The 15,010-nt window shown below is 41.3% G+C and overlaps 2 protein-coding genes across 2 annotated transcripts in view; one reads left to right on the top strand and one right to left on the bottom strand.

The window, feature by feature from the left end:
* LOC141338110 (nuclear receptor subfamily 5 group A member 2-like) overlaps positions 1-2,273 on the top strand; it is a 34,012-nt gene extending 31,739 nt beyond the window's left edge. Inside the window, exon 5 of the mRNA XM_073843672.1 lies at positions 2,178-2,273. Within this exon, the coding sequence (XP_073699773.1) occupies positions 2,178-2,273 (96 nt within the window). The remainder of the gene's footprint in view (positions 1-2,177) is intronic.
* A 6,557-nt stretch (positions 2,274-8,830) lies between these two features.
* LOC141338109 (nuclear receptor subfamily 5 group A member 2-like) lies at positions 8,831-14,682 on the bottom strand. Its single transcript, XM_073843671.1, has 4 exons — positions 14,602-14,682; positions 13,071-13,190; positions 8,927-9,074; positions 8,831-8,838 (listed from the first exon to the last, which is right to left on the bottom strand). Exons 1-4 carry the CDS (start codon positions 14,680-14,682, stop codon positions 8,831-8,833), a joined length of 357 nt encoding a protein of 118 aa, XP_073699772.1.
* Positions 14,683-15,010: the final 328 nt, after the last annotated feature.

Below are 15,010 nucleotides of genomic sequence, written 5' to 3'. Positions count from 1 at the left end.
TAATGCGCTACTTTACTAGTTATTAGAAAAAGTCATTTGATTACGTAACTCACAATACTTGTAATGCATTACCTCCAACACTGCTTGTAAACTATTATAAAATAAAACTTAATGTTTATTGTACATTTCTATGAATATCTTTATGATTTACACTTTTATAATTAATACACATATTTACATTTTGTATAATATAGGTGACCCTGGACCACAAAACCAGTCATAAGGGTACATTTTGACGGAATTGTATTGAGATTTATACAACACGTGAAAGCTGAATTAATAAGGTTTCTATTGTATGGGTTGTTAGGATAGGACAAAATTTAGCTGAGATACAACTATTTAAGAAATTAAGTTTCGATATATTTATGGTAGGGAATTTACAAAATATCTTTATTGAACCCATACAATGTATTATTGGCTATCACTACAAATATACCTGTGCTACGTGGGGCAGCCGTGGCCTAATGGTTAGATAGTTGGACTTGTAATCCGAAGGTTGCAGGTTCGATTCTCAGGTCCGGCAGGGATTGTAGGTGGGGGGAGTGAATGTACAGCACTCTCTCCACCCTCAATTCCACGGCTGAGGTGAGTCCCTTGAGCAAGGCACCGTTCCCCCAACTGCTCCCCGGGCGCCGCAGCAATGGCTGCCCACTGCTCCGGGTGTGTGTTCACGGTGTGTGTGTGTTCACTACTGTGTGTGTGCACTTGGATGGGTTAAATGCAGAGCACAAATTCCTAGTATGGGTCACCATACTTGGCCTCACCTCACTTCCTTTTTTTACTTTTTTTTGTCTTTTTATAGTTTTATGCCTTTGGCAATACTTACAGTATGACATCTGAAAACTTGAAATGATAGAAATATAAAATATATATCTAAAAATACAGTATAGAAATATAAAATATACATGAACACAAACAGCTTACAAATCATTCAGACAGCACTGTTTTCACAGGGCACGTCTGCTCAGCTGTGTGGTGTATGTTCGGCCCTAGCGCTCATGGGAGTTTAGTGTTTTCCTTCTGTTGCGACCGGGTCACTTTTATGGATGTCCACGCCACAGAACTCTTTCTATGAAATCGATTGAGAAATGACAGGGTGAGTTTATGTTGGAGCTTGTGTAACGCCCTTATCTGTGTTTGTGTGCAATGTTTAAATAAGACCTGGCGGCTCCCTGATCAATAGACACATCCTATCACATCCGCGGCAGCGGCTCGTGTCTCCCCATCTGGATTGAAGGTCCCAGGCTAGCGGGCTCTCTCCGCAGGTCCTGAGAAATTGCAGAATTTAATTGGCACGGGTAGCAATGCACCCGTAGACCTCAAGTCACGTAAAAAGAAAAAACTGGAAAAAAAAAACCTCAGATATGCGCAGGCAACAACAACAAGGCCCCTTTACAATGCACAAAAACGCAAAGCACGGCCGCGGTGAGAGTGAATAATGAACTTCAGCCCATTGATCGGAAAAACAAAGCCTGTATATGTTTGTCCCGGCAGGACCGCAGGTCTCATAAATCTTTAAGGGTGATCTGTTTTTGCCATGCCGTTCCTTTTCAAATGCATCCCTTTCGATTCATGTGATAGACAGAAACGGCGAGCTATTATTATTTTATAGCGCGCAAGCTCATTATACTTGGAAATGAATATGGGTATCGCTAGTTAAAGATTGCTAAAGGTGCGGCCGCGAAATCGAATGCAAAAGTCCGGAACGTTTCGGATATTGATAGTTGTTGTTAGCGCTGAATCTTGTAGCATCGCAGGCCAGGTATCATAAAAATGGCACCCAAGCGCTCCGTTCTGGGGCGAGCATCTGCACAAACAGGCAGAAAGGAGCCGGAGTTGGTATGATTGATATTTCCAGTGCAGATATCACTTAGGAAACACCTGACATGAGCGGGGCATGTTTCGGGCCCGGCCTGCCTGCTAAGTACTGGAGCGCGAGCCAGCTAGCGTGTTATGCAGCCGGTAATAAAAGTTGGTCATTGATTTTCTGTAGTTGCTTGTAACAGTTAATGTTGATACATCAATAGCTAAAGGAAAGCACAGGCTTTAATAGGAGGCTGAAAATGTGGAAATATAGGAGGCTTGGGCGTTAAATCACAGAATCTATCCCCCAGATCGATAAGACAGTTACAGCAAGTGTCCCTCTGCTTTCCTAATGTTTTACAATAAACTGACAGCTTGTAATAAGGGTCTGGCAGAGGCAGAGGAAGAGAGGAACCCGACGGGACGGAGGCAAGAGTTGTGAGACGGAGAAGAAAAACAAGTACCTATAGCTCAGTGTATTCTCAATCACTTCATCCACAGCGTTTGTCGAAGGAAAATCCACCCGGTCTGCGCTTTCCGAAAGTGGGGAAAACTTTTACAAACAGTTCACGGATGCGCGCTTCGCCTGAGATGGGTTTTTTAGTGCCAGATGCAATCGTCTTCTGGATTCTGTGAGGTTTTGCTGATAATGTTCAGGCTCACATGGAATTGTGGTTAACATGATAATATGATTATGCTTTCTTTTATCTATACCAGTGTTGTTATCAATAACTAAAATGATTAAAAATCGATTTTGTTCATTTAAATAGAAAATAAAACACCCAACTTTTTATATAAATTTATTGAAATTATACAAATTAAAGTGTAATTTTACCTTGACAAAAGGACAATTACTAAAACATACTAAAAATTACATGAAAATGTAAAAATAAAAGATAATTCAAAATATTAATCATAATAAAAACTATATTAATCAAATTATACTAAAATAACATTTACATATATATTCATATGACCATTAATAATAATAAGTTTGAGCTATTTTAATGCAACTTTCTCATAATTTATGTTTCTTTTCTTTAAAATTGTAGAATTTTAATGTCATAATATTATGGTTTTATTCTCATAATTTTGTGATTAATAATGTAACTTCACATATGTATGCATATTACATGTGACCAATAATAATAATAATAATAATATAAGATTCTGGGAATAAAATTAGTATGTTACATAGTTTAAGATACTTTAATCTCAAAATGTAATCTCATATTTTTTTTCTCTTAAAATAAAACAGTTTTAATGTCATAATATTATGGTTTTATTCTCGAATTTTTACTTAAAAATTATACAAATTTTAATGCCAAAAATCATTAGGATATTAAGTAAAGATCATGTACCATGAAGATATTTTCTTCCTACCGTAAATATATCAAAACTCAATTTTTGATTAGTAATTTGCATTGCATTGCATTGCATTGCTAAGAACTTCATTTGGACAACTTTCAAGGCGATTTTCGCAATATTTAGATTTTTTTTGCACACTCAGATTCCAGATTTTCAAATAGTTGTGTCTCGGCCAAATATTGTCCTATCCTAAGAAACCATACAATCAATTGAAAGCTTCTTTATTCAGCTTTCAGATGATGTATAAATCTCAATTTCAAAAAATTGACCCTTATGACTCGTTTGTTATTGCCCTTTTTGTAACAACTATTTTTTTTCAAACATTTATTGTCACAAATCACAACACAAAACCTCTATCTGTCAAGAGTAATACACAAGAGTTCATCTCGCCTTTATCAAGAGTCAATCCACAGATGTAGATTCCTGCCTATGTTACTTATCTGAAGCGTTTGTAGACATTCAGATAACGACGCTAATGGCTAACGATCACCAATCACACTTAAAGTTGTTTGCAATTTAAAGCTAATCATAAAGTAATGTGTAGTACCAGATAAAGAACAAAAAGCTAAGAGATAAAAGGCAAATTGCAGCCGCGACACAAGCAAAGTGTCGAAATCAGAGCGGAATGGCCGGAATTCGTCAGTTCGGTGAACTGACTGACAAAAGCTAGTGGGGCTAAAGGTAAAGTGCCATCCTTTCACTCCCCTTTAAAAGCACTAGCCCACTGCCGCCGTGTTGCGCCGTGTCCACAGATATCAGCGGCTTTTAAAGCCTGATAAAGTCTGAAAGCCTCTTAAGGCTCCTAATGAGGTTGCCGTTTCAAAGAGAGCCTCTTGCCGAAGCGCCAGAAGTGAGGCTTTTGATTTCTGTCGCGTGGAATGAAAGGACAGTGGGCAAAAGAAATAACCCTTAAATATTAGGGTCATTGCATGGGCCCACTTCCTCCTCTCCACCAGATTTGTAAAATATCAGAGCACTCAGGACTGATTGGAAGGTTTTGCACCTTTGAGCGAAATCTAAATGAACATGTTTGGTGACAACAACAACTTAAGTGAGCGGTCAAACCGGGCGAAGAGCTGCCGCGCGTTGTCACAAATCACGGGAAATAAATTTCTACATGTGCATCCCTCCGTCAATGTGTTTTCAAAGGGTGTCCGCACACACATGCACTCGCTTTATATGTGTATTGATTAGAGCTGGGCCTCACATCTTCCACATGACTTACAACCCGTCAGTGCCAAACTGCTTGGCTCACAAGAAAAACCTGCCCCTATTATCTTGCATTTAATTAAGACATAGCTGCAGTTTTATGCACCATTATTTGGCCCCGGCCTGGGGTCTCCAAGGCGTAAATATTGAACCGTCCCAGCCCTCGAATGTTAATCAATCCCAACCGACTTCCAAATTATTTGGTCTGTTTCAGGAAATGAATATTTGCACCTGTTATGAGCCTTCGCGCATGCATTACTGATCTCCCCTCTCTTTGCACAAGGGTAGACGTATCGATTTAGATCAAGGAAACAAGACGGGCCGGCTTAATTAGAGCTTACCTATGTGGGAACAGCCTTTTTTTGCTTCTTTAAAGTGAGAGTAAAGGGGAAATGGCTGCGTGCCGTGACTGTATGGTGTGTTGTTCAGAGGTGGTTGGAAGAGACCCCACAGCTAAGCCTCGGGGACCTGAGATGCATCCCATCTTGTAGTCAAGTGTTGATGCCATGAGTGGAAAAACATTGTACCTGTGTCCTCTACATTTCAGCGATAATAAAGAGTAGTCGAAAATGTGAATCATGTCAGTAATTTTAATTTAAAATACTGTTGATGTGAAAATACGACAAGGACAGTTTCAGTTAAATTAGTTTAATATATAAAGTTTTTGAATATTTGGTTTCTCGTTGGCAAATCCTATTTTGTCCACAATAATTAGATGCCATCACAGAATTATCACATTAGTGAAATTCATGTTAAAAAAGGTGAATTGTCAATAATTTTGCAATGCACAAAACACAGAAGCCACTTTTAAATCAAGAAACTTACTGTTGGTTCAATGTGGAATTTAATATTAACTAAATTTTAGGATTTATTTCAAAACATAATGGCTAAAAAAATAACTATTTATCCCCTGGCATCTTTATTTCTTTTAAAAAATGTCTTAACAGCTTTTGTCCATACAATGAAAATCAATGGGGTCCAAAACAACTTCTTGTTAGAGCGGGGGGTTACAGTGGTGCCGTGACCCAGATGGGAGTGAGGCGGGTTCTTGTTAGTGTGCCCACCTTCTAAGACCCGGGAGGTCCGCTCAGAGCAGGTGTGAATAGGATCTGGGGGGGTTACATTGGTGCCATGACCCGGATGGGAGTGAGGTTTAGGAGGGGTGAGTGCAACAGAGGCCAGCAGTAGCAACTCATGCTAAAGGCTGTAGTCTTTAGCCTCCTTGTTAGTGCGCCTGCCTTCCATGACCTGAGTTTGAGTCCCGCTCAGAGCAGGTGTGAATAGGACCTGGGGGGTTACATTGGTCCCGTGACCCATATGGGAGTGAGTTTTAGGCAGCTTAATTGTAACAGAGGCCAGCACTAGTGACTGATGCTAGAGGCTGCAGTCTCTAGCCTCCTTTTTAGTGCCCCGGTGACCCAGGTTTGTGTCCCGCTCAGAGCGAGTGTGAGTAGGACCGGGGTAGGGGGTTACATTGGTGCCGTGACCCGGATAAGAGTGAGGTTTAAGGGAGTGAGTGTATTGGAGGCCAGCACTAGAGACTTATGCTAGAGGCCGCAATTTTAGCCTCCTTATTAGTGCACTGGTGACCTGGATTCGAGTCCCACTTGGAGCAGGTGCAAGTAAGCCCTGGGAAAGTTACATTGGTGCCGTGACCCGGTTGGGAGTGAGCTTTGTGGGGTGGGTGTAACAGTTAACTGGTAGGTCCCGTGCATGTAAACCTCACTCCCCTGGTCTTTAGCCTCCTTGTTAGTGTGCCACTGACCCGGGTTTGAGTCTCGTATAGAACAGGTGGACCTGGTGGGGTTACATATGGACTAAAAACATTTTTTTTAAATGTATTCTTTTGTGATCTGCACAAAGTCATACAGGTTTATAATGATTTTTCAGCAGCTACCACCATTTTAACACCATTTTAACATTTCTAGTTAAAAAAAGTTAGTAAAAAATGCCTCAAGATGTTCTTGGAGAATCGGCTCTAACAGAAATCTTAGCGTTCATCTCAGAAATAGCCACTATGATTGTCTCTACCCCCTTTAAACCCCACAAGAACATCGTTCACCCTTCAGCGCCTCTCCTGCTGTTGAGGAAATCAATGTCTTGGTCGTAATTATTTAACCATTGATAAAGCCTTCAGCTCCTGCTAGAGCCCAAGCACCTATTCAACACACTGAGACTGACAGCGGGAAAGATAGAGACGCTTCTGCTGGCGGAAAAGCGTGAGAAGTGATCGGCTGACTGCCATCGGTCCTCTCGACAAGCTGGTGGGGTTCGAGGAGACAAGTGACTGCTCCCGGGTCAACTCATGTCTCTCCTCCTCTTTATCGACACTTAGCTTTACAAAGAGCCCCCCTGGGCTGCCCTGACAGTGACAAATTGCAATGGTTTGGCTGCGTTGAGAGCGAACAGACACTAACTTAAAGCGGTGGGGAGTGGAACGGCGTGGGTAAATGCGATTTTGATTTCCGTTAACAGGCTTCATTTGTAAATGCAAAATGGAGACACTACGTTTAACGAGTGTAAGAGGGCTGATCCAGTGGATTTGATGTTTTGACGGCCTCGATATGTTGGCCTTGTGTGTGTGGCCTTGGGTTGACCAGCACATTTACCTGATAACTGATTCTGTTTTAGGATTCGTTCAAATAAACTGACTTCATAAAGGACATTTGGTATGAAATTGTAATATTACAAGACAATATTACAATGCAGATTTAGATTTTGTTGACTTTTTTTTATTTGGATCATAAAACGTCTGGTTTTGGCAACATATGTGGTGAAAAATCCACATTTTTCTTTTGTGGAAACAACAACTCTGTTCAAAAGGTTTGAAGAATGAGCAGTGGTCTGAGACCACTGAGTTCCCATAATTCCAGTAGTTTTCATAAAGCACCATGGGATTTTCATGCTTCATTTAATTAACCTCTGACTGGCTTCTCAATAGCAACTGGCAAAGTGTTTTTCTCATCTGCGCACTTGTACGTACACAGAGCCCCCGCCACCCCTCACCCACAGGATACTATTAATCGGAGCCATCTTTGATCTCTAGGCTTAGTTCTCTTAGTCTCTTAGTCTCTCAGGGCCTGGCACACAGCTTGGGTGGGGCGAGCTGCTAGAACGGGGCAGTGCCTCGGGCGATACACTCCCCTCAGGTGAGAGTTTTATTATGGATGATGTTTCCGCCAAATTATTTACACCAACACTCCCCCAAACTGCAACCAAAAAAACTCTGCTATGCCAACCTGATCAACATAAACACAGCAAGGTTGAGAGGTCTGGAGTTTCATGCGTTTTAGTCTTTGGTCTGGGTAAGATGTGAGGAACCTTCTCAAGGTGCGGGAGGGGAGCTGGACATAAAGGCTTATGTCCTGCTTCATAGTTTCAGGTAGTTCAGGGACGCCGCAAAAGGAACGGATGGGATCAAAGCACCTACGCCCTCTACACATCATATTCTCTTTTCCGGAACCACAGGACGGAACAATCGCGGCTCATATGATGATGCCAAAGTAGATGGTCGGCATTAATATTCCATGTTCTTATGGGGCCAAACAGACGGCCAGTCCTGTTTTTTGATGCTGGTCTTTCATGGTAGAGACCTGCATCTTTTGTGAATTGGCTTCAAGAGCTGCCTTGACCCGTAAGCAATAGAACCTCCAATCATAAAGCTAGCAGGCTAACAGAAGTGAAGCACTGAAGGTTACCAATAGCTAAAAGCAAAAATGGATGCACTCGGCACAAAAATCTCCAGGAGCAAATGACCTCCTGAACTTCATTAGAGTGAAATTGCAACCTTGGTTTGGTAAGTTTCCAAGTTAGAAGTATAGCTAGAACTTGTGTAGCTAAAATCGCACCTATGTGTAATAAGCTAATGATTTCTGTTTTAATAAAAATTGTTCAATTCTGTCCTGATGCAAACATGGAAGGTCGAGACCACTAGCATCAAATGTCATTGATTAGTGTCTTGCAAACTGTCATTAGTTACTGTAGGTTTTCATTCACATATTTTATGCAAATTTTGTGTTATTGCATAAAAATTGTTGGATGGAAGTACCAAGATTCGCATAACATTTCTAAAATGCACAAAAAATGGTGAGTACATGTTTGAATATTTATTCGGCACATGCAAAGTATGCTGGAAACATAAATTGATCAAAAAAGTCTGAGTAATTCACTTAGATTAATGCGCACGTCAGAAACTTGGAACTTTGGAAATTCGGATAGAATTTTGGAAATATGATTTGGAATATTCATATGTATTTAGTAATGTGTACTGTATGAAGATTGATGAAGAGCGAATGAGATCTTTGAGCTACAAGATTTTCTGGAAGCAACTGTTTTGGGTCATCCAAACTATTCTGGCATCACTGGTAACGGAGAGACAGTGCCATTTATAATGATGGTCTTATCATACAGGGGGAAGTGAATGCGGTCTTGTGGCTTATCTCAAGGTCCCTCAAGAACCTTGGGAGCAAGCAAGTGAGATTTGGATAATGCACAGAGGCCGTAGCCCGCTTCTCTCCACCCCCTCCACCCCTTTCTCTGTACTCACCCAAGCTGAACAGCACCAGGAACTTGAGGCAGACAAACTCCCTCTGGTCCAGCTGGAGGGATCGTAGTTTGCTCACCAGCTCCTGCGCGTGACTCAGGAGGTTGTTGAGTGTGGCACCGGCTTGGGAGGCAATTAGGGCGTAATCCACCTGAAGAGAAAGGGCGAGAGTGTTCACACACACAAACAATAAAGGTTCTCTAGATCTCTATAGGGTAGAAACATCTCAGATATAGAGAGTTACTACAAGTGGAATTTCAAAACAAATTTGGAGATCGAAAGAAAGATGGTTTCCCAACAAATTTTCAGAACACTGTTTGCGTCTTTCATTGGTTGGTCAAGCGCGTACTATTGGTTAGGCCAATCTGAGGTAATTATTGAACTTTTGCATTTTCAAGAAGATGTGCTCACATTTGTTTAGAGACTCGCTGTGCAGATTTTATGACAAAAAGGGTTTTTAGGAATGTTTTAGGGAAAAGTTTAGGCCTTGTTCCTTGTTCATCGAAAATTCTATTTCTTAAATCCGAGTCCTTTTACTTTAAAAGTTCAATCAGCCAGACGGCACTTGGCACCACCTTTCGAGTTTTTCCAGCGCTGTCTGAAGTAAGCATGTAACCAGCTCTGGCAGCTCTACGTTTCATATGCCTCTCTCCCTTTCTCTCCTTCCCAGGCTCCTCTCCGCACAGCAGGGACAGTGCGCTGGGCTGAGGTCTGAATGATAATCAGCATCAAACCGAACGGGGAAGAGCTGCACGTTTCGCCATCCCTGGTGCCCAGACCCTCGGACCCCAGCGCCCTGCGCCAGACGAAGGCGGTGGGGGTTGGAGAGGCGCGAGTGAGCGGGGGCCCCTGGAGGTCCCCCAGGCTACCGGTGCCGAACCCTGCGCGGGACCCCCGTGGCCCTCTCCTCCCCTTTCAGGTGCACTTAATATCTGCAGCAGCAGCAAATTTGTCTTGGAGGCAAGTCCTTAGCTGCCACTCACTGTAAGCAGGCCATATTAAATTTTTATATTTATTGACAATTCATTACCATAATTGACTGCGCCAGGGTTTCTGGAAGAAGGTAGACTACGGGCCTCCTAAGCGTAAGGAGAGCTCCCTCAGAGCTGGATTTGCAATTAAAAACGCGGGCGGATTGGAATTTATTTATTGTGTAAATATGATGAGTGGAATTTTTTAAAGTCCTGGCTGGAGAATTGCGCTTTTCTCACCGGCTGTATTCGTGGATCTCTTCGAGGCTCATATGAAGCTGCTGAAGTTGTCAATTAACTGGGATTTGACCAACTGACCAAGTGCCCCAAGCATTAGTAACCGGTTAAACTAATAGCATTACTCTTAAATAATACAAATAATAATGCAACTCCAAAAAATAACCTCTAAAAAATTAAAAAGAAAATATCTGATTTGTTCCATAATGAGGGTTGACTCAACTGTACACTTGGCAAACCATTTGTAGCAATATTCCTTAATTCATTCTGACATTGCAAATGGCAGTGAATGCTTGATCTTGACAAAATACAGAGACCTGTATGAATATGATTATGATGATTGGATTCTTCTGAAGGCCTAGGACCTTCAGAGTGAGAGACAGATAGACAGATAGAGCAAAAGAAGGGGTGGAGGGGGAGATGTAGGTCTGTGACATATTGGAAAGCCGCCCATGTAGTGTCATGTGTCGCGGCAATTTAGGACTGATCCCCCACAGTGCTTTGCTGCCATACCAACACTAGGGAGAAACAATGACACGTCCTCAAACAAGATGAGAGACGGTGGGCAGTTCAGCTGACAGTCACTGACAGTGTTGTGGAGTAACTAAATTTTAACGTATGTAAATAAAAAAACTCCAAATATATTTCATATATACATATATGCACTACATGGTGGTCTGTAGTTATATTACATGGAATTACAATATTGCTTTAACAACTGGCAGAGCGTTTGTTTGTTATGCATAAGGCCGTGTTCATGCGCGAGTGTGTTGTGTGGCCGGGCTGTCAGTAGTCTGCTCTGGAATAATAGGACGTAATGAACTGTTTGAGTCTTTGCCTTCTCTCTCCCCAAAGGCTTTTTTTTAGCACCAGCTGTTCATTAGGCAAAATATGCAAACAAGGTCTGGCCCTCCTCCACCCCGCCCCCAACCCTCCGCCAGACCTCGCTAATCAAACATAGAGGCACGGTACGTGGAGCACTCGCAATCCAGACAAATCAAAGATAGCGAGTGCTGTGAGCTCTCACAGATCTCCAGATGTGATATCTAACAAGATTTCTCAGATTTTATTACACAGGGGTTGCTCCTTAATGGCTCAGAAGGCTAGAAACCACTTTCACACTGGCCATACGAATTGAATTCAGACCTCAAATAGACTCTCTCATGAAAACTGTGAAAGTAGAGTTCTCAGTTGTGTTTCTTTACAATATCAACTTTGTCTCAAAATATAACATAGTAAATGTATAGAGCTGTAAAATTCTCTTTGGAGAATTTGATGAGAAATGTTTGAAGAATACTGAACAACCAACTTGGTCTCAAATGTTTCTCATAAAAATTCCTTTAGATTTTATAATTGTTTAGATCTGTTCTGGGATTCTACAGTACATTCTACATTACATTTTTTGACCTTTAAAAATGTCTAATTTGTGTTTTCTCATAACATTAGTTGACTTGGTGAAAATCACGCCTGAAGCCGGATTCGAACTCGCATTGATGGCTGTATAATTTACCAGAGCATGTACGTTTGTTCATCATTTAATCTCATTGTGGTCTAGAAGAAACAATTCAGATGTTTTTGAGATATTAAAGATGTCTAATTTGTGTTTTTTCTTTCCTTCTGTTGACTTGGTGGAAATCGCGTCAGAAGCTGAATTTGAACTTGCGTTGATTGCTGTATAATTTACCAGAGAATGAGAGTTTGTTCATCATTTAATCTCATAAGGGTCTAGAAGAAACATTTGAGATGTTTTTGAGATCTTAAAGATGTCTAATTTGTGTTTTCTCAGTTCTATAGTTGATTTGGTGAAAATCATGTCAGGAGCCGGATTAATGTACCAGAACATCTGAGTTTGTTTATCATTTAATCTCATTATTGTCTAAGAAGAAACTATTTATATGTTTTTAAAACATCACAGATGTTTAACTTGGGTTTTCTTTGTACTTTAGTCGACTTGGTGAAAATAATGCCAGGAGCTGGATTCAAACTCACATTGATGGCTGTATAGTTTACCAGAGAATCCGAGTTTGTTCATCATTTAATCTCAGAAACATCTGAAAGATTTTTTGAGGTATTACAGATGTCTAATTTGTATTTTCTCTGTCCTTTAGTTGACTTGGTCAAAATCACATCAGAAGCCGGATTCAAACTCACTTCTCTCGCTGTATGATTTATGAAAGCATGCTTATTAACCGCTAGGCCACGGCCACGAAAAGTCACAAATCTATATTTCTTGAACTTTGCTCTTATCCTTAGATGACCTTTTTGTATCTCTGTCATATTTATCATATCATTTATCGCCTATAATTCACTTCTGTTTCACTACACAATCCTCCGATAAGCTGTGAACTCTTTGGAAAAGTTCTGCTGCTCACGAGTCCCTATGTTTGAGCTGTCACTACAGTTGGAGATCACTTTGTTGAGCTGGAGAGGGAGGAGGGAAAACATAGAATTAAAAATTAAACTCAAGCCTTACTGACAGGCGGACAGAAGCATATTTATTTATAAGCAGTTTAAACATCTTCTGGAAGTGTGTGTGCATGTGCTGGAGCCGAAGACAGAATTAAAGGTCCTCGTGCGCAGAAAACTTCAGCTGAGCCCGAGGCGTCCGTCCAGCGATGCTCCTCAGAGACGACTGAGGTGAATCATACATATCTTCTGCTTTCCCTCCCTGTCCGTCTCTCTCTGTGTCTCTCATCCCTTCTTCGCCGCGATGACTCGTGCATGCTTAACCAAGCATTTTATTTATTCGTTCACCACGCACTTGATAAGAAGTGTACAATTGATTATTCTGGCCACATTAGTTTATACCTAAGCGTAATCTATTTTTAATGGAGTGGCCGGGGCAGTCGATAGCACTTTAAAGGATGTTGATCCACACTGGCAAAAAGGCCTGATGAGATCTACGGGGAGGAATGAAGGAGACTGAAGCGGACGCTCACCTGTTGCCCCGTGACCAGGAGGATGGAGCCCTCTTTGGCGTGCATCACCTGCCGGAAAACGTGGTCCAGGATGAGGAGTTCACTCCAGCAGTTCTGGAGAAGCTTCATTTGGTCGTCAACCTGAGAAGATACCAACAAATGTGTAAGAACTGTGTACTTTTTCTAGCAGGTAGAAAAAAAGTTTCGAATTTAACCTTCATTGGCTGGATAATCTCTTAAAATGTTTACACTTTGAGTGATTTCAAACATTTTGGGTAGTACGCTCTTAAAAATAAAGGTGCTTTGGAAGGTTCTTTACAGCAATGCCATAGAAGAACCATTTTTGGTTCCACAAAGAACCATTCAGTCAAAGGTTCTTTAAAGAACCATCTCTTTCTTACCTTCTTACAATCTGAAGAACCTTCTTTCACCTTCTTTTGTGAAACGGAAAGGTTCTTCAGATGTTTAAGGTTCTTTATGGAACCATTTAGACAAAAAAGTCCTTCTATGGCATGAAGCACCTTTATTTTTAAGAGTGTATGCCACATTATGGAGGGTTACAAATGCCATTTCATTATGATTTTTCAGTCACAAAAGTTGTTGTTCAGTCATCTGAGTGTTATTTCAACCTTCGACACTTGTGTCTCTTTGTTAGTAGTTCGTACAGCCAGTAGGAAATCAATATTGGTCTTTAGGTCACAAGAGGTCGTTCTCGTGTGAACTTCACCAAATGTCACTGTTTTCCACTGCTGTTAATTAATCTGTTTGTCAAGTGATACGGCTTCATTTATCCCTCGTGATTAAGTAGCGTGTTTAGCGTAGCGCACTTAGGAGCACGTACGTCGAAACACTCTCGCACAGGAGTTGAAGAGCTCTAACAACACTATCATTGTCACCGTCCTGGGTTCTCACGGCTCCCTTGGTCAATTATTAAACGCAAAAAAAAGAGCTCTTTGAGTCCGATGACGGCAAGAATGAGGAAAAGTAGTCAAAATGAGTCCCTGTCTGGCTATTTCTGTGCGGAGAGTTGAAGAACTAAACACGAGTTTTGAGTCTCCGTTTACCCATGAGAAAAGTTCACAAAAGGGTCATGAAAATACAGAAATGCAATGAAATTTAATGACTATGAAGTCTTGAGAATAGCGAGTCGTGCAAATAATACTTGTGGTTTCTCAAGGCAAAGATAATGTGAATGAAATGCCTCTTGCTACCTTGGGAGGCTCCATCGATATCTGGTTGGGATTGTTTTGACTGCTTGCGATTCTTGTTTGTGCTGCTCTCATAGTCATAACAAATGCTTCAAAATCAATTGAAAGAATGGATTTCCAAAGGCCTCAGAAAACCAATCAAAACTCTTCTTTTTTGGTATCATTGCATCACTTATAACAACTGTACAATCGATACTGCATGGCCTAATTTCATACATTCAGGTTTGAAATACTCGGGCTGCAAGAAGCAAATATATGCATTTGGCATTGTTAACACATCTCATGTTTCAATTCATGACCGTTCTACAAAGAAGCCTATCATTTGGTCTGTTTTTTTGACAGGCGTTCTCATCAAAGGCCTTGCCCCCACTTGACACTCTGATGCCCGGCGCTTTTGGGTCATCAAACAGGGACGAGGGTGCCATGAGTCAAAGCAGGGGAAGACACAGCAGACCGGAGCCGCTGCCAGCAACACGTCAGATGGGCAGAGAAGGCATCTCTGACCTTTTAAAGTGCGTCTGACACCGCTGTTTCCATGTCAGCTCACTTCCCTTAGCACTGTCACAGCTATGTGTAACTCGGCCCTGTGAAGTGCACTTACGACAGGCGAGCTTTGTCCTCTAACACTGGAGGTAGTGACTTTGTAGGTTTGAGACACAATGGCTTTCAAATGTGATCAACATTTGTGTTTTTCTGTGTGAATTGTTTTGAAAAATAATTGTACTATATCATTAGACTTGAGTGAACATGGAA

The sequence above is a fragment of the Garra rufa genome, chromosome 7, assembly GCF_049309525.1.
Source record: "Garra rufa chromosome 7, GarRuf1.0, whole genome shotgun sequence".
Lineage (NCBI taxonomy): Eukaryota > Metazoa > Chordata > Actinopteri > Cypriniformes > Cyprinidae > Garra > Garra rufa.
The sequence above is the reverse complement of the archived record's forward strand: the minus strand, read 5'-3'. Positions and strand labels throughout refer to the sequence as shown.

Coding starts and splice junctions, on each gene's coding strand:
- LOC141338109 (XM_073843671.1), bottom strand. CDS start 14,682: ATGGCACCCTCGTCCCTGTTTGATGACCCAAAAGCGCCGGGCATCAGA. Junction 13,191..14,601: donor GCAAGGCCTTTGATGAGAAC/GCCTGTCAAAAA, acceptor GTATCTTCTCAG/GTTGACGACCAAATGAAGCT. Junction 9,075..13,070: donor TCCTGGTCACGGGGCAACAG/GTGAGCGTCCGC, acceptor CTTTCTCTTCAG/GTGGATTACGCCCTAATTGC.